The 26,421-nt window shown below is 40.7% G+C and overlaps 3 protein-coding genes across 3 annotated transcripts in view; 2 read left to right on the forward strand and 1 right to left on the reverse strand.

The window, feature by feature from the left end:
* LOC121490978 (WD repeat containing planar cell polarity effector) overlaps positions 1-6,868 on the reverse strand; it is a 443,477-nt gene extending 436,609 nt beyond the window's left edge. Inside the window, exon 1 of the mRNA XM_041755267.1 lies at positions 6,587-6,868. The gene's annotated coding sequence lies outside the window, so the exon portion shown is untranslated. The remainder of the gene's footprint in view (positions 1-6,586) is intronic.
* A 427-nt stretch (positions 6,869-7,295) lies between these two features.
* MDH1 (malate dehydrogenase 1) lies at positions 7,296-24,966 on the forward strand. The gene is made up of 9 exons (XM_041755268.1): positions 7,296-7,452; positions 12,804-12,902; positions 14,135-14,231; positions 16,931-17,106; positions 18,471-18,593; positions 22,682-22,858; positions 23,342-23,455; positions 23,953-24,042; positions 24,631-24,966. Exons 1-9 carry the CDS (start codon positions 7,450-7,452, stop codon positions 24,754-24,756), a joined length of 1,005 nt encoding a protein of 334 aa, XP_041611202.1. The 5' UTR covers positions 7,296-7,449; the 3' UTR covers positions 24,757-24,966.
* Positions 24,967-25,100: 134 nt separating this feature from the next.
* Positions 25,101-25,804, forward strand: LOC121490982 (cytochrome c oxidase subunit NDUFA4-like). Its single transcript, XM_041755271.1, has one exon. The coding sequence runs from the start codon at positions 25,386-25,388 to the stop codon at positions 25,632-25,634; it is 249 nt and encodes an 82-aa protein (XP_041611205.1). The 5' UTR covers positions 25,101-25,385; the 3' UTR covers positions 25,635-25,804.
* Positions 25,805-26,421: the final 617 nt, after the last annotated feature.

Genomic DNA, 26,421 nt, shown 5'->3' on the forward strand with positions numbered 1-26,421 from the left:
TAAAAGACTGGCAGGTTGTTAAAGCTGGATGATGGACTGAGAAAATTAAACTACTGTCTCCTCGTTTAAGTTTTAAATTTTCTCGAATACTTTTTAAAAAGGGGAGGAAAAGAAAGGCTTCATAATGGCCAAACCTTTTAGAAAGAGGCTGATGGAATGTATTTTTAAAAGGCAAAAAAACAGAGGATAAGATTCTAATTAAGGAAAAAGCACATATAACATGAAGGCAGAAAACCAAAGGACATGTTTTAGGAACAGAAAGTAGGTTGGCTAACATATAAGACGTAAAATGAAAATAAATGTGTTTGGTGAGATTTTTTTTTCCTCCCTTTCACTTCAGCATGTTAATTCTTTGCATCCAATTGCTTTTTTGGCCTATTCTCCTGTCCCTGCTCTACCCACACTTCCATATACTGTCCAAGGACTAGCTCTTCCCACTCTTTCTCACCTCTTATAAGCTATAAATTGATCCACTGCAGTCTTTTTGTATCTTAATTTCTTCAAACATGGGCATAATTATATGTCTTTGGACACATTTATGACAAAATATAGACACGTCTGTGCTTATACAGTAGTATTTTTTTTATGTTTAAAGCCATTAGCAGTAACATAAACAAGTTTCCATAATATCTAGTTAGTAGAGGATAAGTAAAAGCATTAGTTGATTTTTTTATTATTTAAAAACTCATGTGACATTCTTTTTATAATTACAAAATGTATCTATATACACAAGAGTGAGTATATGTGCATGTGTGTCAACATACATAACATACATCTCTGGGAAGGGACTGGAAATGCTCTTTGCTAAACTGAGTGGTGAGTACAGTTCAACAAGTAATAAAATGAATATCTATTATTTTCTCCACCCACCCATACATTTAAAGCACCCTTGGGCAACTATTCAGTGACCTGTTCTTTCGTCTTCATTGAAATGACAACTGTGGTGAAATCTGATTTACAAAAAGCATGTCTGTTTAATCCAAAGTTAAAATATTAAAAATCATAAAACCAGCTAGATACTAATAGGAAGAACTTAGAAAAGAGATAAAGAATACAAGCATATCCAAACAAAACATGTGACAATCCATTAAAAGCACATAAGAACATGGACTTGTTGTATACATTAAAGTATACAGATACCCTTCCCCTAAAGTCAGGAACACAGCAGGGATATCCACTGCCACCACTGCTGTTCAACATAGTACTAGCCTCAATAATCAGACTAAATAAATAAATAAAAGGCATCCGAATTGGCAAAGAAGAAGTCAAGCTCTCACTCTTTGCAGATGACATGATACTCCATGTGGAAAACCCAAAAGACCCCACCCCAAAATTGCTAGAACTCATACAGGAATTCAGCAAAGGGGCAAGATATAAAATCAATGCACAGAAGTCAGTTGCATTTTTATGCACTAACAATGGAACAGAAGAAAGAGAAATTAAGGAGTTGACCCCAGGGGATCCCTGGGTGGCTCAGCGGTTTAGCGCCTGCCTTCGGCCCAGGGAGTAATCCTGGAGTCCCAGAATCGAGTCCCACATCAGGCTTCCTGCATGGAGCCTGCTTCTCCCTCTGCCTGTGTCTCTGCCTCGCTCTGTCTATTGTGAATAAATAAATATAATCTTAAAAAATAAAAAAATAAAGTGTTGACTTTTAATATTAAAAAAAAAAGTTAAAAAAAAAAAAGGTGGATGCTTGGGTGGCTCAGTGGTTTAACGCCTGCCTTTGACCCAGGGTATTATCCTGGAGTCCCAGGAACGAGTCCCACATCAGGATCCCTACATGGAGCCTGCTTCTCCCTCTGCCTGTGTCTCTGCCTGTCTCTCTCTCTACCATGAATAAATAAAATATTTTTTAAAAAGTTAAAAAAAAAAAAAGGAGTTAACCCCATTTACAATTGCACCAAAAACTGTAAGGTACCTAAGAATAAACCTAACCAAAAAGATAAAGGATCTGAAAACTCAGAAAACTATAGAACACTCATGAAAGAAATTGTGGGAGACAAAAAGAAATGGAAAAACGCTCCATGCTCATGGATTGGAGGAACAAATATTGTTACAATGTCTATGCTACCTAGAGCAATCTACATATACAATGCAATTCCTATCAAAACACAATCAACATTTTTCACAGAGCTGGAACAAATAATCCTAAAATTTGAATGGAATCTGAAAAGACCCTGAATAGCCAAAGGTATGTTGGAAAAAAAAAAAAAAAAACCAAAGCAGGCAGCATCACAATTTTGGACTTCAAGTTATATTACAAAGCTGTAATGATCAAGACAGTATGGGCACAAAAACAGATACATAGATCAACGAAACAGAATACAAAACCCAGAGATGGATTTTCAACCCTATGGTCAACTAATCTTCAACAAAGCAGGAAATGATATCCAATAGAAAAAATACAATCTCTTCAACAAATGGTGTTGGGAAAAATGGAAGCCATATGCAGAAGGATGAGACTGGACCATTTTCTTACACCATACACAAAAATAGACTCAAAATGGATGAAAGGCCTAAATATGAGACAAGTATCCATCAAAATCCTAGAGAACACCTGCAACAACCGTCGTGACCTCGGCCACAGGAACTTCTTGTGAGACACTTCTCCAAAGGCAAGGGAAACAAAGGCAAAAATGAATTATTGGGACTTTATCAAGAAGAAAAGTTTTTGTACAGCAAAGGAAACAGCTGACAAAACCAAAATACGACAGAAAAGGAAAAGATAGTTGCAAACGTCTTATCAGATAAAGTGTTAGTATCCAAAATCTATAAAGAACTTAAAATTCAACACCCAAAGAATAATCCAGTCAAGAAATGGGCAGAAGACATGAACAGACATTTCTCCAAAGAAGACATACAAATGGCCAACAGACACATGAAAAAATGCTCAACATCACTTCACATCAGGGAAATACAAATCAAAACCACAATGAGATACCACCTGACACCTGTCAGAATTGCTAAAATTAACAAGTCAGGAAATGACAGATGTTGGCAAGGACGTGGCCCTCTTATACTAGGAAAGGGGAGCCCTCTTATACTATCGGTGGTAATGCAAGCTGATGTGGCCACTTTGGAAAACAGTATAGAAGTTCCTCAAAAAGCTGAAAATAGAGCTACCCTAGAGCCCAGCAATTGCACTACTGGGTATCTATTCTAAAGATATAAATGTAGTGATCTGAAGGGGCACTTGAACCCCAATGTTTGTAACAGCATTGTCCACAATAGCCAAACTATGGAAAGAGCCCAAGTGTCCATCTACAGATGGGAAAAAGATGTGAGATATATATAAATACACACACAACACAACAGAATACTACTCAGCCCATGAAAGAAAGAAAGAAAGAAAGAAAGAAAGAAAGAAAGAAAGAAAGAAAGAAAGAAAGAAACCTTGCCATTTGCAACAATGTGGATGGACCTAGAGGGTATTATGCTAAGTGAAATAAGTCATTCAGAGAAAGACAATTATATGAATTTCACTCAAAGGTGGAATTTAAGAAACAAAACAGAAGACTATAGGGCAAGGGAGGGAAAAATAAAACAAGACAAAATCAGAGAGAGAGAGAAACCACAAGAGACTCTTAATCATAGGAAACAAACTGAGCTTTGCTGGAGAGGAAGGGGGCGTGGGGATGAGGTACCTGGGTGATGGACATTAAGGAGAGCACATGACATAAGGAGTACTGGGTATTAAGTAAGTGATGAATCACTGAGCTCCACCACTGGAACTAATAATACATTATATGTTAACTAACTGAATTTAAAATTTTTAAAAGTACACAGATACCCCAACTAGGCTCCTTTCTCTCCTAACCCCATTATTGGTAAGGTCTGAAACTGCCATTCTATTTCAAGCTTCTACATGTGTCCTATCCTCTTCCATCTGTTTAGAACGTGGCAGCAACACAGGTATTCCAAAACAGTAGAGAGCAGCAGACAGATGTTATGTGGTATCACCCAGGCAATGACCTCTGCTTTCTCAACCCTTCCTGGGCTCACTGATGCTAAGTCTGGTTCAAGATCCAGGATAATGCAATGTCTGAAAACATTTTTTTTTTTTTCAAAAAGACACATCAAGACTGCTAAAGTCAGTTCTTCCCAAATTCAAAGGCAATGGTCAAGACTAGAATTGGGTTACTTTCTTGCCTCTGACAGTACTCTTCCTGTGTAGTCAGGTATCACAAGCGGCTATGCACTCCATGGTAGGCCCAGGGGCAAAAGAATGCCCCCACAAAGATACATTGCAGCTGGCCTGTTGTGGGGGGATGCCTTGCTTTCACTAAGTTCTAGCAGCTGTGCAAAATAACTTTCTGTGATAATGAAAATGTTTGATATTTTGGTCCCATGTGGTTATCAAACACTTGAAATATAGGTAGCATGACTGAGGAACTGGATTTTTATTTTTATTTAATTTTAATTAAATTTTATAGCCATATGATTCATAGCCAGTCTTGGGTAAACAATTCTAGAGCCTTAGTTTAAAAAAAGAAAAAAATCAGGAACTTAAAGCACATAGGGTTGCAAATCGTCTTACTGCCAACTCATGACCCTACCTCCGACACTGCAGATGTGATCCTACCTCTAACCTAAGCTGCCTGGCAAAAACATCCAGTTGTCTTCATTCAGGCAGCACCTCCTCTGCGAAGCCCTGGTACCTCAGAGTTACTCTTTATTACTACTTTATTACTACTACTACTTCATTACTATTAGCCAGATCACACCGTGTTGTCATTATGGGCTTCCGGGGGCCCTAAAAAGGCAGCAATCGTGTCATATTAATCTCTGAATTCCCATGACCTAATAGGGTGCCACATCTTCAGACCCTTGCCCTACATTTTCCTGGCCGATTTAAGACACTTTTCTTTTCTTTTTTTTTTTTAAAGATTTTATTTATTTATTCATGAGAGACAAAGAGAGAGAGGCAGACACACAGGCAGAGGGAGAAGCAGGCTCCATGTCGGGAGCCCGATGCAGAACTCAATCCCAGGACTCCAGGATCACGCCCTGAGCGGAAGTCGGCACTAAACCATTGAGCCACCCAGGGATGCCCCTTAAGCCAGTTTTTATCTAACCAATCGCACCTCTTTACTACTCTATCATTTGAAATCTCATAATCCCATCCACAACGAATGAACATCTTAAAACTGGAGAAAACCCGGGTCATTTCATCTATATCAAAGGGCGTGTGAGCGCTTTACCTCTGTATAGAATCGTTCAGTAGAAAACACCGTAAAACAGTGAAAATGGTGCATTTAGAAAATCAGGCGGGAAATAACCAGGAAGTAGTCAGACGTGGAATACGGAACTCAGGGCAAGACACACATTTGGGAGTTTTCTGACATAGAAGTAACCGTGCACTTGACATTTATGACCGTGCAACTCGAGACTTGTATCGCTTAGGGATTAAGCGTAGACAGAACAAAGGCACTCCAATGTTAAGGAGTCAGAGGTTAAAAATAATAATAATAATAATAATAATAATAATAATAATAATAATAATAATAATAAAATAAAAATGTGCAAAGGAAGCCTGAGAAGGGGCAACCGGTGACATAAGAGGAAAAACAGGAAAGTGTGTGAAAAACAAGCGAATAAAGTGATTCAAGGAAAACAGAATCTCTCGGTTATGTCAAATGTTGATAAAGCAGGGCAGGCCGGGTGGCTCAGTGGTTGAGCATCTGCCTTCGGCTCAGGTCGTGCCCCCTGGGGTCTCCGGATCGAGTCCGACGTCGGGCTCCCTGCGTGGAGCCTGCTTCTCCCTCTGCCTGTGTCTCTGCCTCTGCGTGTGTGTGTGTCTCAGGAATAAATAAATAAAATCTTTAAAGATGGGAAGCAAGGTGTTCTCCTCTTTCCCGCCACAGCGAACCCTCCAAAACACGAAGAGGGTGAAGCCTGCACGGTTAACACCTGGCGCTCATTTACCAGCGACAGACAGCAACGCCCCTGACACAGCTCCCCGCGCTCGTTCTCTCCACCGAGACGCTCTTCCACGCCTTCCCTCCAACACGCGCGTCCCGCCGGGCTCCGGGGCGCACACCGCCACCCGTGGGCGGCATCAACTTCAAACGAAAACCCTCTGCAGCTGTTCTCCAGCTGAGATTCGGCCTGAAAACGCCTGGCGTCACGTACCCAGCGGCCACCCCTCACTCCGGAGATGCAGGCGTGGGCGTCTCCCAGGGGTCGGGACGGTTCCTACCCGGCAGCCAGCTCCCCGGAGCGCAGGGCCCAGGGCGCCGACGTCCACGGAGGACTTAGAGAGAAAGTCAAGATGCGTGAGCTGTGAGGAGCCAGCCCAGGACGGGAAGCGGCTCGTTTTCCACAAGGCAAGCGCTCGCTCACGGATTTTTTTTTTTTTTTTTTTTTTTTTTGTGGAAACTTTGAAAGAGCTGCATCTTCCTGAAGAGAGGGGGCGCGGGCTTCGGGGGGCTCTACCCTGCAGAACGCTGCTGCCCTGGCCGCGCCGACAGGGACCGGCGAGCTTGCGGGCACCCGGCCGGCAGGGCAGCCCCCGCCGCGCCGCCGCGCTCGGGACCCGAAGCCTCACGGAGCACCCCCCGCCCGCCGCCCCCCTGCCCGAGCTCACCTGCTCTGGAAGCCGGGGAAGGGCGCGCAGCCCGGCCGCCTCCGAGGGGCGTCCCCGCGAGCCGCCCAGCTCCGCCCCGGACACTACTCAGAGCGGAGGGTCCCCCCGGCAACTGGGGAAGGACGAGCCGGCAGGACCCGGCAGGCCGCGGCGCGCGCGCTCCGCCTCGTCGCCCGCCGAGCGGCGACCGCCACCGGTCCCTCAGGTAGTCCCCGGCCGCCCGGCCGCGCGCGCGCTCTCCCGCCGCGTCGCTTAGCAACTTGCGAAGCCTTCCCGTCTCCGCGACGCGTCAATTCCGCCCGCCCCTCCAGGGCGTGACTGGTTTTTTAAAAAAGACTCTGTTTCCGGGTCGAGCCGACTGTACGCAGCGGAAGGTCTCTTTACCTCCCACGTTTAGCCTCGGGGGAGAGAGAAGTCTCTCCGGCGTACGAGGGGGCGAGGTAGCTAAAGGGTCCCTATCTCCTCCCTCCCTCGGGTCCCTCTCGCCCCCCCTCCCACCAATTACTGGGCGCCAACAGGCGGGTCCTGCCGCCCGAGCACGCGTCTCCGCTCTTCGCCGTCCTCCAATCACAGCAGCCCACCCTCAGGGACTACTTTGCCATCGGCGGAGAGCGCAGGGAGAAGGGCGTGAGTCGACTCTGTGACGTCGGGAAGTGTAGTTCAACACTGAAGGGGACGCGCTGGAGGGGGCGCTAGAATCCGGGCAGCGTAAACTACAGTTCCCAGAGGGCGCTGCGGCGGGGAGCCGAGCATTTTCCCATCCAACAGCGCTCGCCCTCCCCGAGCCAGTTCCGCAGTAAAGGTGACCCGGCTCCGTGAGGCTCGTTTTGCAGGTGCTGAAATTGTTCGCGCACTTCTTAATCATGGTGAGTGCGGGCTCCTGCATCCTGCATCCTGCATCCTGCATCCTGCATCCTGCCTCCCGCCTCCTCCACCCCCGACCTTCGCGCCCTTGTGTGGGGTTTCTTGCGCTTGAAGGACTTTTCGGGGCGGGGGGCGGTCGTGCGAAGCACTGTCCTTCGAGCCCTTTGGAAAGCCTCGACTCCTCTTTTGGGGACTGTCGCAGTGACCTAGTAATTGGGAAGGGGTTGGTTTCCACCTGGCGGGGTGGGAGAGGGGGCTCTTTCGGGGACTTGAAAGAAATTTGTCCTTGGGGAGGCTTGAGCTCAGTCCTGCTGCGTGGCGTGCGTGCAGAGTAAGCCGCGGGTTTTCTCCGAAGCCAGATAGATACACGGTTGGATAAGGACGATGGTGAGGTTCGGTAATGGGGAGGCGGGGGAGGTCGTAAGCTCTTTTTCTTTCCTGAGCCCACTGAAAGCAGAGGGCCCTCCGCAGTTGTAACGATGTGCTTGCCAGGTACTCCAGATTGCGATCGCCGTTTTGCAGAGACGTGTTTCCGCCATATCTGATTGCACAAAGTGTTATTTAAAACCTGCTCATTGATCTCCTGTGGTAATGTCGGGACGAGTGGCAGTGATGGCATCGCCAGCCAAGTAACTGGTGCAGATATTCTTTGCTGGTCTGTAGGTGATGAATTCTAGAGCCCCTAGTGTTAATGTTACACAGCGTGACCGTCTTGTCGAGGTCCGGATGCCTACATCAGCGTGTCTTGTCTCTGATGAAAGGGGGCGGGGGTGGTGGCGAGGGGCCTCTGACGTTTGAGTAATCTGCTTGCTGCGTGAAGGTGACTTTTGACATCCAATAATAAATCATAAATGTCTTTTCGAATCTGTATTTATAGTTGAAGTCATTCTTACTCCGTTATCTCAAAAATACTGAAATAGCTGGGAATTGTGGGGAAATAATTTGGATGAATTGGAAATTTTCCAGAACCTGAAAAGACATAATTTCCAGGCAAGGAGATTAATGCCTCCTCTCTCTTTATAAGGGAGCAGTGGGGGACAGCTACTAATTCTCAGTAAATGTTAAACCTCGGTTTCCTACTTACAATTAGTCTTTAAATGATGGCTTTGGTTGTCTATGATTTAATGATCTTAGCAAAGAATGTGGGGGTACTTATCAGAGAACCTCAGATGTTATCATTTTAGACCTGGATGGGACCTTTTTGAAGATCATTTTGATAAATCTTCCCCACTTCAAATCTTAAGATTGAGTTTATTGAAACCCAAAAAGAATGATTTGCTCAAGGTCATATAACTGTTTGCTCCCAAGAGCCTTCCAGCTCGCTCTTAACCGTATTGTGCCATACAGACAATTACCACATCATTTTGAAAATTTATTTTCAGTAGCTGAGGTTCAGGAGGAAGATACAAGTTCATATTCCAAATACAAACTGAAGTATTTTATCAGTATTTATATAACCCAATAGCTTTACTCCCTGCAATTCAGAATATGGAATTCTCGAATTAGAAGGGAATTTGGGGATTATTTACTCTAATTTGAAAAGGTAGCCTGGTGAGGTTAAATGATTTTCCCAAGGTCACAGGGAGAATCCTGGGTCCCCATTCGTACATCTTTTTGCTACGCAGTAGATAAAACAGGCCTCACTCCTGGAAGGTCACTCGGGCACCAGATAACACAGAGATGTCCCTAAGAAAGAACACTGCCGGCAGTTTACCGAAACTGACAGCACTCTCAGGTGACTCAGAATCTCCTTGCCTCCTCAGGAGATCACGTGAACAATCCCTCAGTTTTAAAAGAGCCATCTTTTGTAAGGTGTTCAAAGCAGTTTTGTTTGTTTGTTTGCTTGCTTTTTAAAGAGGGAATAAGGAGGGACAGCAAGGATTAACGGTATGAAGGAATCTGAATGATTCGATATGAAGGAATCTGAATGAATGTTTTTTATATTACAGAAATATATGTAAATTAGAAGGTAAAAAAGGAATGCCTGGGTCTTTCTGTAGAATAACAGAAGGAACGCTTAGAGTCAAGCTTTATAACTGAGCCTGGAGCACATGCGCAAAGCAGTCAGTCTGCGGGAAGGTCATTAGAGCCCTGCCAAGAGCAAAGACATTCCTTCTCTGGATCTTGGCAGACTGCCCGGATATCTAAGCAAAGAATAGCAACCTGTCTTCACACTGTAACATTGTAGAAAGTCAGCAGGAATCTCCCACCCTCCTGCTTTTCAACTGCAATGTTGCAAAGAGGAAAAAAAAAAAAAAACCCAAATAGGTACATCCCTTCCCACTTCATAATCAAACATTCGGACATTGACTAGGCTTCATACCACTCTTGAAAGATAGAATTGCCTGTGAAAACCCATTCTTAGACTTGGAAGAAGGAAACTGCTGAGATGGAAGGAGCAGCTGTTCATAGTTGGCCACAACCACTTCACCAAGGACTGGGATACTGGGAGCGCATTTTCTTAGCAACTAAAACTAATGCCTAAGATTGACTACAATATTATGCTCTAACCACCTACCTACAAGTTTTACACATAGTGCTACTCCCCTGCCCCGTCATTTCTTATCCTGGCTTGCTTTACACTGAGGTAGCATGTGTTTACATTTTCCTTATCTAACCCTTCTATTCATTCAACAGATACTTGTTGAACACTATATGGGAACGCAGATTTGAGCCCAAGGCCAACTGCCCTCACAGCAAGGGGGGGGGGGTGGTTTAGTCTAGTAGAGAGTAACAGACATGTAAGTAGAAAACCACAGGTTATAAGAATCCTTAGAGGAAAATTTTACAGTGACAGAGACCCATAATTATAGTATTTGCTACGTACTGTTCTTAAGGCTTTGTATGTTAACTCTCTCAATCCCTACAACTACCCCATTTGTTAGGTTGCTGCTATCATTGTCTCCATTTTACTGTGGGGAAACTGAATGCAGAGAGGATAAGTAACTTGTCAGAAACACACAGTTGTAAAGTTGTAAAGTTAGGATTTGAACCCAGAACATCTGGCTCTAGAGGCTGTCTCTTTACTACACTGACACTTCTAGCCCCCTCGCCCCCTCTTTTAGAAAATTGGGTTATCCTCTTGTTTCCTGTATGTGGTTCACTCATGGGTTCTCTGGCCAGGTGCATAATAGAGTTTCAGTTGGGAAAGATGTAATAATGAATGAACTGAGATAACAGTACATCAGTTGATTTATAAGACTATATTATTAAAGCTAACATAGTTTAGTTTAAACTAAACTAAAAATTATTATTAAAGCTGACATAGTTTTTGCTAATGATAGCTGGAATTATTGTGGTCGCTAAGCTTCCAACCTTCTCAGTGCAAGTATGTGTGAATAAAATATCTCAGTTTTCTTAAAGCATGTTAGGTTTGCTTCCAAACAATCCTTTTATGTTTCCAAATTTGGGGTAGTAATTTTACAAGATCCAGCTATTCCTTCAGCAAGTATTTGAGCTCCAACTACGTGCCAGGCACTGTTGCAGGCAGTTAGAATACAACAGTATATAAAATCAACAAAGCCCCTGTCCTTAAGGAGCTTGCATTCTAAAGAGAAAGGAGGAATAATTTTTTCCTCCATTCCCTTTTCCTCACCTATTCTACTTCAAGGTAAGGAGGGAAAACGACAGTTAAAACATGTAAAGGCCAAATGATTACAAACCACATATGACTTTTAGTGTTCTCTATAAACCTAAAGTCTATTTGGAAACCTAAGAATGTACTGTGGAAAAAAAAAAAAGGATTTATTTGGGGAATTACCGTATTTTGTCTTTTTAGGGTTATGAGGTCTAGGGGAAAAGCTGGTGAAAATGAGGAAGAGACTCAGAAGGTCAGGGAATAACACTCCATAGTTTTCTGCTTCTTCCCACTCACACCCTGGCCACATCTGTGAGGAAGAAGTGCATACGTCATCTGCTACGTACAGATTCCTTTCTCTTACAGCAGTTGACACTTCTTTCCTGAGATTTTTTTTTTCCCTTTAATTTCTATGGGTATCAAATTGCTAAAGGCTGCTGACCATTAGAGATTAGAGTTAGAAGGTCATATGACAAAGTCTCCTTCCATCCCAAAAACATGACTCACCTGGAAGAGGGAATTCTAAATATAAAGTCAAAGGCTTCTGTCCCCATTCATTTCAGTGGACCACTTCTCTCTTGCAAGTAACAATAGAGGTGATTCAGTGAAAGTCCATTTACACAATATTGTCAAGGAAGGGAACAATTCACCCTGGTTGAATTTTTCCATCTAATATATCCCTTAAGTTTCCGAACATTTTTGTTCATCTCTTTTTAATAAATATTTCTATCTTTTTAATTCTCTGAGTTTTTTTTTTTTTTGATGACTTGGGATCATCACTTTGAATATTAATTTTTATTTTTGTCCACATGTCTGTACTTTGTTCAGGATCTGTTGAGGTCTATGAGGCAACTTCTCTCTACTATAACAATTATGCTCTTTGTATTTCTCCTTCCTCTCTTTTAAAATTAATTTTCCCGAGACGCCTGGGTGGCTCAACAGTTGAGCATCTGCCTTCCGCTCAGGGCATGATCCCTGTCTGGGGATCTAGTCCCGCATCGGGCTTCCTGCATGGAGCTTGCTTCTCTCTCTGCCTCTTATCTGCCTCTCTCTATTCCTCTCACGAATAAATAAATAAATAAAATCTTTTAAAAAAGTTAATTTTCCCGTGGAATCGGGTTGTCAGCTGTCACTATATTTTGCCGTGGTTATCTAATACTAAAATTTATTATAATCCAGTATTCTCTTGTTTCTCTTTCTCCTTAAATAAAAGATAAAGACTTATTTATGTTTCTTCATTCAAGTAGTCCAGTTGAATCATGATTAGTTTTATTAAAACTTTCTGACTCATTGTAAATGGAAAATTTTAACACTGTCACTCCTCTTCCTGGTGTAAAGGATTCTATTGAGCAGATGGGGAGTGGGGGGATTTGCATAAGAGGATTTATAAGGTTCTAGTGGCTGCCAGGGTTTCTATCACCATATAAGGCACAGCAACATTGTTAGGCCTATTTCAGTGGCAAAATAGCCTTAAAAAGATGGATAAGATTTTGTAAGTAAATCTAGGGTAACTGTGAGAGTTAAATAACACTGTATAAATATGTAACCAAAGGACACATGTTCCAGACGTTGCTCAGCTGATTTGTGCATGTTCTTTTGCTGGTACAAGTCTGGAATAAGTTTGTCTCCTACTAAGCCAAATGTGAAGAGACTTTAAAATCTTACATTAACTTTTAATTTTAAAGTATGTAGTTATTATAGAAAAATCCTAGATATGTTTAGGGTGAAATCGCATTTTTAAATAAGGTGTTAATTAATGGGTCTCTTTCATTACAGTCTGAACCGATCAGAGTCCTCGTGACTGGAGCAGCTGGTCAAATTGCATATTCACTGCTGTACAGTATTGGAAATGGATCTGTCTTTGGTAAAGACCAGGTAGGGGAACTATCTATGTACCTCAAGTCCAAATAAGAATATTATCAGTAAACCCTGTATTAAGTTTCAACGAAATGTTTAAATGATAAGGAATGGGCCATCCCAATAAATGTACTGGGCACGCTGCTATGAATGTAAGCTGGGATCTTATTTCAGTGTACCCTTCCAGGCATTGAAAATGCTTTGCAAATCAACTATTCCGCACACTGTACTTAGTTGACTTGGTACAGCCAGGAGCTGTCAGTCACTAGAAGGTTTTCACTAGTAACCATGACTATTAGGGAGAGTCACGTGGGAGAGACAGTTGCTGAATTAGTGCTTCCTTGTTGATAAATGATCTTTATACCCAAAATAGGCAGATCTGCTTTCTGGTTTAAAGAGGCACTCCCTATTCCAGCAAGTCTGATCACACTAAAATCCTTTCTATGGGCAGCCCCGGTGGGCTTAGCGGCTTAGCGCCACCTTCAGTCCGGGGTGTGATCCTGGAGACCTGGGATCCAGTCCCACGTCGAGCTCCCTGCATGGAGCCTGCTTCTCCCTCTGCCTGTGTCTCTGCCTCTCTCTCTCTGTCTGTCATGAATAAATAAATAAAATCTTTTAAATAAATAAATAAATAAATCCTTTCTAAAGTATCCATTCCTTCTCTTCACCCATAGATCTCAAGATCTTCCTTCATGCTAGATAATGCTTAGCTTTCCACGAACTAAAATTAGATTTACAGCTGTGAACAAGAGTAAAGCTATGGCTGGGGCGCCTGAGTGGTGCAGTTGGTTGAGCATCTGTTGGTTTCAGCTCAGGTCATGAGATCAAGCCCCGTATTGGGCTCTGCGCTCAGAGTGATGTCTGCTTGAGATTCTCTACCCTTCCCCAACCGCCTCTGAGCATGGGTGCATGCACACGTGTTTTCACACACTCTCTCTTTCTCAAATAAATAAATCTTTTTTAAAAAGTAAGCGATGGCATGTCACTTCATTTTTTTTATATGTATACTCCTTTAAAATGCAATAATGGTGAATCCTCTTCCTTTGTCTATTAGCAAACTCTTGTTGGTTTTATAGCATTCCTTTTTCAGAAAGTGGCATGATGTTAGATACCTGACCTAAAATAATTATAACTAATTAATGGCAATTTTACACAAATACACACCAAATAAAAACCTTCCAAGAGGCCTTTTTGTGACCAAATGACTTAACCTACCCTGATACATGTTGTCCTTGCTATTTATTTGGCAGCCTATAATTCTTGTGCTATTGGATATCACTCCCATGATGGGTGTCCTAGATGGTGTCCTAATGGAACTACAAGACTGTGCCCTTCCCCTCCTGAAAGGTGAGTTTGGGGGGTGGAGGATAAAAGAATTCTATAGTATTTTATGTCTTTCAAAAAACAGGTTTAGATTTTTGACTAGCCTCTCAATTAGTATTTCATAAAAGTATTTTGGTTTTTTTTTTTTTTTTGAACTACAACTATTTGGTAAGACATATATGAAGAATAAAGGGTAAAAGCAAGAAATAGTGTTGGTTAAAAGACTATTGCTTTTTCTCCAACATGCTTCTACCTAATTTACCTTACTAATTGAGCATAATGTTGCACAAGGGTTATACACCTGAGATTGTCTACACTGTTGTTATTTAAAATCTGTTTAAACAGTAATAGTAATGCCTAAATTGTGCAGCTCTAGATGATGTCTTCTATAGCCATATGTTGCCCCGAGGCTGAAATTGTGTGGTCCCTTACATATAGTCCTAACCCACAGCCTGTCATCAGATTGAGATATAGTAGAAATTGTCTTAATCATATGCTGCGTGTTTGAAAAAAAAAAACCCTGAGAGTTCTGCTAATAGCCTTTAAGAATCATTGAACTATTATACAAATGTAAGACAGTCTTAAGTTTGATTGAAAGTCTCATTAAAATGTTAGGTCAACTTGTAAACTAATTTGAATATTTTTCTTTAGGTATACCTTCATTATGACCGTTTTCTTTTAATAAGGATTAATTATTAACACTACTCTCCTAACTTTGCACAGATCAAAATATATACATACCCAATTGAAACCATGCTCAAAGGGGCGCCTAGGTGATGCAGTCGGTTAAGTGTCCAATTCTTGGTTCCAGTTTTGGGTCGTGGTCTCTAGCTCTCTGAGCTCTGCGTCCAGTTCTGTGCTCAGCTGGGAGTCTGCTTGAGATTCTCTCTCCCTCCCTCCTCTGCCCCTCCCCCATGTGTATGCGCGCACACACCCACACACTCACTTTCTTCCTAAAATAATAGGGGAATAAATTTTTAAAAAGAAATAAACCATGCTCAGAATTCATATGTCTGTTCAGTAAATATTTACTAGAAGGGGTACTCTGTTGTCTGAATCATGGAGTTGCAAAGTTATGTAAGAGTGCATTACCCTGCCAAGCTATTCTGCTGGCTCTTGCTCCTCACCCTCTTGTTTCTTTTTTAAAACTGAAGCATAGTTGACAGCACATCTCACTCTGTTTCCAAATCAAGTTTGCTGCATTGTTGCATTTTTATTCCTTTCTCTGCTGAGTTCCTCTGCTCTCTCTAACGGGTCCAGGTTATAGTCCACTTGTCCTCGGTCAGCTGTGAATATGACAAGGAGGGAAGATTCTGCAAATAAGGATGCATGGTTGGGAAGAAGAAGATTCCCCCCCATCAACTGGTAATTTTTGGAGACCAGTTGGGGGCTTTACAGCAGCCTTATGCAACACAAGTTGACCCCTAAAAACTTGCTGATGACAATGCTGAATCCCTGTTGTCTTAGTCCATTTGGGCTACTATAACAAAACTACCATGGGCTGAATGGCTTATAAACAACAAAAATTTAATTCTCATTGTTCTAGAGATTGGGCAATCCAAGATTAAGGTACCAGCTTAGTCCCATTCTGGTGAGAGGCCATTTCCTGGTTCATAGATGACCATCTTCTTCCTGTCCTCAAAAGGTGGAAGGGGTGAAGAAGCCCTCTGAGACCTCCTTGATAAGGGCACTAATCTCACTCATGAGGGCTCCACCTTCATGACCTAATTATCTTCTACAGGCCCTTTTAATACCACCACACTGGGGTTTAGGTTTCAACATAAATTTTGTAAGGGGCACAGACATTCATTCTGTGGCACTGGTCATGGCCTTTTTAATACTGTCAATAAAGGAGGGTGATAATATACGTTCTTTGATTAAAGAATTAGCAGTTTATGTTTATTGGCCTGGCACAGTAGAGTAATGGTTGACCTCTGGACCAGCCTGGGCTGCAATTACAGGTTTGCTGATTTTTGATGGCAGCTAATTAATCTCTTAAACCTCTTTGTTCTTCATACATAAAATATTAAGATTAAATTTGATACAACAAAATCCGTAGTGTTATTCCTGGCACAAAACTCCTCAGTAAACATTATTTTGAATTTGTGATTGATATCTTAGACCTTAAAGTAATTACAACTTGAAGGTTAGGTAAATTAGTTTCTTTCATGTTATCTGTGGTAATTAGTGTGAATAACAAATGCTGCACAGAGTTGAAAGTTATCATGTTATACTTTGTGCCGTATCTGATCATAAAAAAAAAAGCTGTAGAATTTTCAAACTTGAAATAATTACTGAAATAGGAAAAGCAAAATGAATGTAATTTACATTTCTGCTAATATTATATTTGTTGATTATATTGTTTTTCCTTTCTTAGGCCCCTAAAACTTTTATCATTGTGATATATAAAAGTAAACATTTGCTACAAAATGAAAAAATTACTGAGTAGATTCAGTGTGAAAAAGAAAACCTCCGGGGCTCTTTGGTGGTTCAATCAGTTAAGCGTCTTCCTTTAGCTCAGGTCATGATCTCAGGGTCCTGGGATCGACCCCCCACAATGGGCTCCCTGCTCAGCTGGCTTCCGCCTCCCCCTCTGCCTGCCATTCCCCCTGCTTGTACTCTCTCTCTCTCTGGCAAATAAATAAAATCTTAAAAAATAAATAAAAGAAAATCTCAGACTTTGGTGTTTCAGTAGCTCTGAATGTTTATCGCCATGTTCACAGATGTCATCGCAACAGATAAAGAGGACGTTGCCTTCAAAGACCTGGATGTGGCCATTCTTGTGGGCTCCATGCCAAGAAGGGATGGCATGGAAAGGAAGGATTTACTCAAAGCAAATGTGAAAATCTTCAAATGCCAGGGTGCAGCCTTGGAGAAATATGCCAAGAAGTCAGTTAAGGTGACCAATACCCTATTTTCTGCGGTTTTCATTATTAGCATTTGAAACTTCTTCTTTGATCATTTAAATAAAGACACAATTATTTGCTTTTATTTTTCCCCCCAGTTCTGTGGAAGATAGAGTCTTGCTTGATAAGCTTCCCTTTTCGGGGTTTTTTTTCCCATATAGGATAGAAATCTTTATTTAGAGGTGCTCAAAAATATTTTGCCCGTTACTGTGATACAGAAATTTAATACTAACTTACAGACCTGTAGAGAAGACAGGAACCTTCTGGTGCCTTTTAGTTGTGTGGGAATATTTGTTCAGACATTAGGATTTGTGTGTGCGATAGAGAGAGATGGCTGTGAGCTGCATTCTCAGCAGTGAGAGGGGGTAGCTTCTGAAATGCTCAGATTTTCTCAATCCAGAAGAATTTTGATATTCTTGTCTCTTAAGGACTTGAGTTGGTATAAATTCCTCTTCTGTCTCTTTGCTGAAGCTACTTACTTCTTAATCTTACAATAAGGCCTCCTTTTTCCAATTAAATATCAGTTAACTAGGACTTAGTTATTAGCAAAAAGGCTTGCTGGTTAGAGGTTTTATTAATTTCAGTAGACTTGTTCTTCCCAATCCTGACTTTTTGTAATATTTGTAATATGCTTAGAGCTTGTCATAAGTTTGACATTATTTCACAGTAAGTTTTTAGTTTTATTAAAGCATTTAAAACTTGAAAGAAAAACTACATGTGTGCATTTTCCTATACTCTATTATAATGCAGTGTACCTATACCTTCCAACTTAAAAAAACAAGTGGCCTGAAGTGTTTTCTACCAAGGATTGATTGAATAGGTGTGGAATGGACAGGACCTGATAATCTGTATTTTAGCAAATCCCCAGTTAATTCTTAGGATTAGGCGAGTTAAAAAACTCTTTTCGTTAATAAAGAAATCATTGTCCTGAAGTGCTCAACTAGCATTTCTTTCTTGGACTACTTTTAGAAGAAAGAAAATTTTTTGAATGAATTGATCTCTCAGAGCCTTAGATTACTTGGTGTGTGTGTATGTGGTAAATAGACAAATGCTCTGTCTCTGGACCCAAAATAAAATAGAAAGACCTGTGCCTTCCATCTTGAACACTGCCACCTGGAAAGCAACTTCTATACATGTTGGTAGCTTTATTAAAGACATGTTCAGTAAACACACCAGATACTAACAATGGGGTAGAAATACTCTAGAAACTACAGTGGTAACTATATATATATATACTTAGCTCATAAAAGCTTGATACAAAGGCTACATGATACACATTTATATCAGTCATATTCTAAGATAGTTTAGTTCATCAGTATACGGCCTGTAATTCTCTTGTGCCTCCCATAAATCCTAGGTTATCGTGGTGGGAAATCCAGCCAATACCAACTGCCTGACTGCCTCCAAGTCGGCACCGTCCATCCCCAAGGAGAACTTCAGTTGCTTGACTCGTTTGGATCACAACCGAGCCAAAGCTCAGGTACAAAAATACCTTTTAAAATCTTGAATGTTCAACTTTAAAACCTTTTTATCTTAACTTTAAAGTAGCTGAATCTTAAACTTACTTTTTTGTTTTTCTTTAGGAGGAAGCTATTCTAATTTGTTAGGGAGTCTTTAAATCTAGTCTCTTAAGGAGGCTGAAATTATACTTAATTTTCTCAACTATATTTCATTTGCTAAGTATACCAAAATACTGTTTCTAATGTCTTCTTACAGGGGTTAAAAAAATAAGTCATTCAGAGTGCCTGGGTGGCTTAGTCAATTAAGTGTCCAACTCTTGATTTTAGCTCCAGTCTTGATCTCAGGATCATGAGTTCAAGCCCTGCCTTGGGTTCCATGCTGGGCATAGAGCCTACTTTTTATTTTATTTTTTTTTCAAAGATTTTATTTATTTATTCATGAGAGACACAGAGAATGGCAGAGACACAGGCAGAGGAAGAAGCAGGCTCCATGCAGGGAGCCCGATGTGGGACTCGATCCTGGGACTCCAGGATCATGCCTTGGGCCAAGGCATGGCTCAACCGCTGAGCCACCCAGGCATCCCTGGAGCCTACTTTTTTAAAAATAAATCAGGTATTATAGATAATTAATAGGACAAGACATAGTTTATTTATGTCAGATATGTAGAACATTATAAAAAAAGAATGATTTGAGCTTTTTGTGTGGTACTGCTTCCTTTTTTCCTATTGCTAAGCCATCAGATTCAGATTTTATACTGTTAATTTTATGTTTAATTTTATTTCTCTACCTTTTTAATATTCTATTTCCATGAAATATTCTACTTTTCACTACTTAGCAACGAAACTTTAATTGTTCTCAAGTTCGCTTACCCCTTGGAGTTATAGATGAATATGCCAAGGGGTCAGTGACCAGGGTATTAACAGGAGCTTTTTGAAAATTGAAACACCATGGCCAATCAATCATCTGATGCCTGTCACATAGTAAAACTCAATAAAGGCTGGCTGCTCTTTGCAGTAATGATTTTTATTAGTAGTGTTATTATTAAGAGGGTTATGACTAAGAGCTGAGAAGAACCACACTTCATATGTCTCCTTGAATATTCAGGTTACTTAGAAGGTCATCAGATAAAACAAGCTTAAACTGCAAATATTTCCTGAGGGGGCTTTAGGCTATGAACTGGATCTTTTTCCTTAGTTTTAAGCAGAGTCTAGTGAGTGGAAGGAATGGGGGTTAGTTTGAATGAGTGGAGGTAGGAGGTTTTGGTGCAACAAAAAAGTTGAGGCCTTGGTAGAGGCAGGCACTGGAAAATTCTGCTTTCGGAGGTGCTACTAAGTGACACTTTGTCCCAGTGCCTGAAACAGTTTTCCCTGTAGGGGCAAAAGTCTGAATGAGCAAAGAGAAAAGCAGTCTTGTTAGACTTTAACTTTTGGCGCATGTTCCAGTATGTCAGTCTGGCACGGTGAGAGCTTTTAAGAAGTTTTTGAAAAGGCAGTTTCTTCCTCCTGTAGAAGTTGTTCATCCAGTGAGAAAAATAACAAACTCAAAGACTAATTTCTTACATGAATGTTGCTAGTCTTAACAGAATTTATTTTGGAAATCAAAGGACCTAGCTACCTAATGACTATTAATCACCTACAGAACTGCCCTGTGTATTTGTAAACCAGAGCTGCATATGTGTGTTGACAGGGTATTTGAGCAGTAAAACTATTTAGCTGGTATGCGGTGGGGGGGACACAGAAAATTACTAGAGCTGGAGATTTAGTCCAAAACTGTTGAACAGATCTACATGACAACAAGAAAGGTCTAAGGGAACAAGGAGGTGCAGTCCTGGATACGTGTTAATTTAGATTTGCTCTGACAGGAATGAAATTCAGAAACCACATCTGCAAAGTATTGGGCTTTGCTGTCCAGACAGAAGTGGATTGGCTAAAGAAAAGAGGAAGTAGGCAGCAGGACAAAGGAAGTAAAGGAGCTTCCTGTATGGACTAGAGGCCCAAAAACAGTCTGTCTTCACCATACTTTGGAGTGCAGCAGTTGGGGCTGACATTCAGCAGTGATGGGTTCTAAGTTCTTGATAATAGACATCTTGGTATAGGTTGGCAGATTGAATTTAAGTTAAAAAAAAAAAAAAAAGACCCCTTGGGTTACTTGCCTCAGGTAAATTTTCCTTTATCTCAGATACCAGCTAAGTAGAAGTAAGGGCAGTTCTTGTTGAGTCCTTGAAGGTCATGGCACACACAGAAAAGGATACCCATTGCACAGCACACCACCAAGGTGCTGTGCTCAACCACCAAGGAAATCAGTTGCTGGATTCCCTGGAAACCAACTATCCAACTACTCTGTGAAGACTGATTAGTACTTAATATTCCAAATACTTCCAGAACTCCAGATAAAGCAGGATTTAAATGAGTGATTTTAAATATCAAAAACAGAATTTTAAGTAAATTTTTAAAAATCATGTAACTGTTCTAGTATTTAAGAAACAAGTCTCAACTTAAAGAGTCATAGTGTGGGGCACCTGGGGAACTCATTTGGTTAAGCACTGTCTTCAACTCTGGTCATGATCTCAAGATCCTGGGATCAAGCCCCATTGTTGGGCTCCCTGCTCAGCAGGGAGTCTGCTTGTCCCTTCACTCTCTGCACACGCACCCAACCCCAACTCACGCATATGCGTGAGTTTCTCAAAAAAATAAAATCTAAAAAAGAAGAAGGAGAGTCCTAGTGAAAATAAACACCATTTGATTCTTACTTGACTAAATAAATCAGTGTAAAGATGACTCCAGTCATTACAGACATTTTAGGTATTGGCCTTTTTCATCAGTATCCTTTTTGTTTGGTTGGTTGCTTGCTTTGGTTTTAACTTTTTATTTTAGAGTAATTATAGACTCCGAAGAATTTACAAAAACATTACTGAAAATCCCATATCCCCATCACTCATTTCCCCCAGGTGTAGCATCTTCCGTAACTCTAGAGCATTTTCAAAACTAGGAAATTGACTAAATTACACACAGCACTGTTACTAGACCCACTCAGATCTCTGCAGTTTTTACATTCATTTTTTTGTATTTCTTTAATCACATATATAGATTACCGTGATCACCACAGTCGAGCTACAGAATTGTTCCATCACCCGTAAGAGAGCCTGCCTCATTATAGTTACATGCTTCCTCTCCGTTGCTAAGCCCTGACAACCGTGTATCTATTCTTCATCTCAATGAATTTTGTCATTTGAGAACGTCACAAAAATAGAATCATGTAGAGTATGTGACCTTTTGAGCCTGGCTTTTTTCACTGTTTAATGCCTTTAGTACCCATCCAAGTTTATTCCTTTTTATTGTTTCTCCACTTTCTCCTATTTATTTATTTCATTTTATGGAGGTACCACAGTTTAACCATTCTTGAAGGACTTCGGCATTGTTTCCAATTTGGAGCTATCCTTATTGAGGGTTTTTTTTGTTTTTTTGTTTTGTTTTGTTTTGTTTTTTTAATCAGAGTATGGGGGTACCTGGGTGGCTCAGCAGTTGGGCGTCTGCCTTTGGCTCAGTTCATGATCCCCCATCTAGGGATCAAGTCCCCCATCAGGCTCCCTGTAGGGAGCCTGCTTCTCCCTCTACCTATGTCTCTGCCTCTCACTGTGCATGTCACGAATAAATAAATAAAGTCTTTAAAAAAAAAATTGTCAGGGTTTGTTCCCTTTGTTACATAGAACTTTGATGCAGTACTAATTTATATATTAGTATATAATAAAAATTTCACCTAAATATGGAGAAATCCCCATATTCTAACCTTACTGTTCAGAAGTGCTACAGAATCTCCAAGTATTAACAACAAAACAAAGGTCACATTTATATATTCAATCCATATTAACTTCTTTCTTGATGTTTTAGGTTTGATGAACCCACTATACTGTTAGTTAATCATAAACTCTGTTAAGCTTTAGGAAATCACCAGGCAATAACGTTTCTTTTATTTTTACAAATCAGTATAACTCTTGTGTGTTCTCTTGAAGTTTCAGAGGGTTTTTATCTTAAGGATGTTTGTCAGACAGGCACAATTTGAAATAAAAAGTATTTTTCTAAGTTATCTATTTGTTTCTTATTTAACTAGATTGCTCTTAAACTTGGTGTGACTTCTGATGATGTAAAGAATGTCATTATCTGGGGAAACCATTCCTCAACTCAGTATCCAGATGTCAGCCATGCCAAGGTGAAACTGCAAGGAAAGGAAGTTGGTGTTTATGATGCTCTGAAAGATGAAAGCTGGCTCAAGGGAGAGTTCATCACAGTAAGAAAAACCCCTCTTAACAGCCAAGCATAAAGAACTCTTGAGAGACACACCACATTGCTGACTTGATTGTCCATTTGGTGGCGTGGTTCTCCAGGAGAACAGGCCTTTCACAGTTGCTCTGATGACTACGTACAAAGCCAGTCATGATCCAGTCTGCTCTGATCTGTTATGTGGCGGTCAAGATTGTGGGGGAAAAAACTAAAGTTCCTTCTCATCATCCAGTTAATCTTCATAAAGAGATCCATTTATTTGTGGGGAGTGTGGTAAACTTTCTGCGTGGATTTGTAGTTTTCTTTTCTCAAAAAGATGGGAGCTATAACTGGAATAGGTTGGTAAGGCCCACGCTGGGTAGTTGTTAGGATTTTGGATGGGAAGACATTAAAACTGTGGTTGCAGTCTTTCACCCCAGGATTAGCTTGGAAGTGATGAAAATTCTGTTCTCATGATCAAGTAATGCTGTCTCTGCCTGCCCCCACCCAGACCGTGCAGCAGCGTGGCGCTGCCGTCATCAAGGCTCGAAAGCTGTCCAGCGCGATGTCTGCTGCAAAAGCCATCTGTGACCATGTCAGAGACATCTGGTTTGGAACCCCAGAGGTGAGGACTCCATGATTTGCACAGGCCTCTGATGTTGTGATGTGAAAAGAACATAACCTTACAGTCAGGCAGGTTAGATCTATAGCCCAGATCAGCTGCCTACAAGCTGAATAATCTTGGGAAAATTACTTAACCATTCTCAACTATTTGGTTATCTTTTACATGGCATTTACCTCACAGGGTTGTATGAGATCATACTGGAAAACACCTAGCCCACCTGATGGGCGTGACTTTTTTTCTTAAAACTTATATTGAGCCATAGCTTCCTCATTTACAAAATGAGGATTATTTTCTCTGGCCTACTTCACACATGGATTGGAAGAGTGGAATGAAATAATACCCATGAAAGTGCCTGGTGATGTTTCCTTATACAATATTGAAGTTACGCACACACTAAGAAAGCATCACCTGGTTTCGTTTTGTTAATACGTGCGTCGTTCAGTTGTGTGAACTAATCCCTAAGCACCATGAGGATGTAAAACGTTTATTATTTTCAGGGAGAATTTGTGTCCATGGGCATTATCTCCGATGGCAACCCCTACGGTGTTCCTGATGATCTGCTGTACTCATTCCCTGTTACAATCAAGGTAGGGTATTTTGGAGTTATTTCCCTCTGTCCCACTCTGAGAAAATAGTTGTATATTTTTATTAATACTGGTATAATTCAGTCTAGAAAGTTGTTCCTTTACTAAATTAGACGTTTTCCTCAACTTTAAGATTGTACGAAACACAACTTCAGGTTACTAAAAGATGGAAATTAATCTGGAAAGCACGATTCAACTCTTGCCACTACACGCCCTGTGTCATTATGCCTCTGCTATAGGACATCTACCGATAATATCTTAACTTTTATTAGAACCATACTAAAGTCTTTTTTTTTAACATTTGCTAATTAAGTCCTCGTTTAAAGATTTCTTTTTTCTAGATTCAGTGAGTTTTAAATTCAAGTGTTGAACCTTTATCAGAATCATTTGTTCGTTCAGACCCAGGCTTTGATTTGCTTCTCCAGAATCAGCCTTTAAAAACAGATACTCCAAAAATAAAATAAAAATAAAAAATAAAAACAGATACTCCACTAGCTTTAAGTTCAGTCTGTGTTGTCTCTTGCTATAAGATCAGGCCCAGTTTCATTGTTACGTTTTTTTTTTTTTTAATTTGCAATTCTTTTCAAACAGAATAAAACCTGGAAGATTGTTGAAGGTCTCACTATTAATGATTTCTCCCGTGAGAAGATGGATCTAACTGCAAAGGAACTGGCGGAAGAAAAAGAAACTGCCTTTGAGTTTCTTTCTTCTGCCTGACTAGCCCATCATTTTGATGTTACTAAAGGCTCCAAAGCTGAAGAATCTAAATGTCGTCTTTGACTCTAGTACCAAATGACAATAATGCTGTACTTAAATTCCTTGTGAAAAACAACATGTTTGAAAGATTATGTGCTTCTTGGTATAAATTTGTGACAGTTTATCACGCTGTTAGTGCTGCATTCTAAATAAAATATATATTCAAATGAAGATGACTCAGGCTCTAATTTCCAGCTAACATTTAATTTTTTTTTTAAGATTTTATTTATTCATGAGAGGCACAGGGAGAGAGAGAGGCAGGGACATAGGCAGAGGGAGAAGCAGGCTCCATGCAGGGAGCCCAAGGCAGGACTCGATCCTGGATCTCCAGGATCACACCCCAGGCCAAAGGCGGCGCTAAACCACTGAGCCATCTGGGCTGCCCTAACATTTCAATTCTATTCAGAAAACAAACTGGCATGTTTCTCAGCTTGGGATTGTGATTTTTTTTTTTTTTTTTTTTAAAGAAGAGAAAGGTAGTAAAGATAGAAAATGTTACAAAGAAAAACCTATTCGAGGCATTTCTTAGTTCCAGGCCTTGGCAGCAACTCGGTTTTTCCTTCTCCTGCACAGGAGACCTCACCGCAACCATGTTATGCCAGATCATCTGTCAGGCCAAGAAGCATCCGAGCTTGATCCGCCTCTTCATATTTATTGGGGCAGGAGGTACTGGAGCAGCACCGTATGTGTTGTGCTTGGCATTGTTCAATCCAGATGTTAGTTGGGATAGGAAGAATAACCCAGAACCTTGGAACAAACTGGGTTCCGATGATCAATACAAGTTCTACTCAGTGAATGTAGATTACAGCAAACTGGAGAAAGAAGGCCCAGACTTCTAAATGAAATGTTCTCTATAAAGCTGCCTAGAATAAAGATCTTCCAGAAGCCATCCGCACAATTTTCCACTTATCCAGGAAATATTTCCCCTCTAAATGCACGAAGTTATGTTGATGTATTGTGTTGGGGTTTACACTGAATAATAAATATCTGAAACTTGGGGAAAAAAAAACCATAATCTCTTCTTTTTTTAAGAACAGGAGGAAAGAGAGGGAGAGAACCTCGAGAAACAGGTGCCACGCCTAGTGCAGAGCCCGTTGTGGGGCTTAGGCTCACGACCCTGAGATCAGGCCTGAGCCAAAATCAAGGGTCAGATGTTTTACTGACTGAGCCACCCAGGCACCCCTCTAATATTTAAATAGGATAGGAAAATCCACCTTGTGATAATGAATCAATCTACTCCAGAATATATTTTTAAACATTACTTACATTAGGCTATTAAATACATTTTTTTAACATCTTAAAGGTTAGTTCATGCACTCTGGGTAATTTGATTTTAACATTATCTGTTAAGTTGCAGAAATAACTGTTAACAGTTTAATGCCATTGGATAAAATTAGAAGAATCATTTTTCATGATGGAAGGAAAAGGTAATAAATCTTCCCTTGATGTATTATCCTGTAGCAGATAAGGAATAATTTACATTTCATAACTGGTAAATGCCACAGAAATGTATGCTAAGGGGAATGTTCTCAATCTAAGCTTATTACTAGAAACAGTGTTGTTCAAAAAAATCAGTCTTCTTTTTTCCACAATTCATGAGAAGAGACCTCTATCTTTTCATTTTTG

The sequence above is a fragment of the Vulpes lagopus genome, chromosome 5 (assembly GCF_018345385.1).
Source record: "Vulpes lagopus strain Blue_001 chromosome 5, ASM1834538v1, whole genome shotgun sequence".
NCBI classification, from domain to species: domain Eukaryota; kingdom Metazoa; phylum Chordata; class Mammalia; order Carnivora; family Canidae; genus Vulpes; species Vulpes lagopus.

Excerpts from the sequence above, each read along its gene's own strand:
- MDH1 (XM_041755268.1), top strand. Across the intron at positions 12,903-14,134 it reads CTGTCTTTGGTAAAGACCAG|CCTATAATTCTTGTGCTATT; the intron begins GTAGGGGAACTA and ends TTTATTTGGCAG. Across the intron at positions 18,594-22,681 it reads ACAACCGAGCCAAAGCTCAG|ATTGCTCTTAAACTTGGTGT; the intron begins GTACAAAAATAC and ends TTATTTAACTAG.
- LOC121490982 (XM_041755271.1), top strand. The coding sequence starts at position 25,386 with ATGTTATGCCAGATCATCTGTCAGGCCAAGAAGCATCCGAGCTTGATC.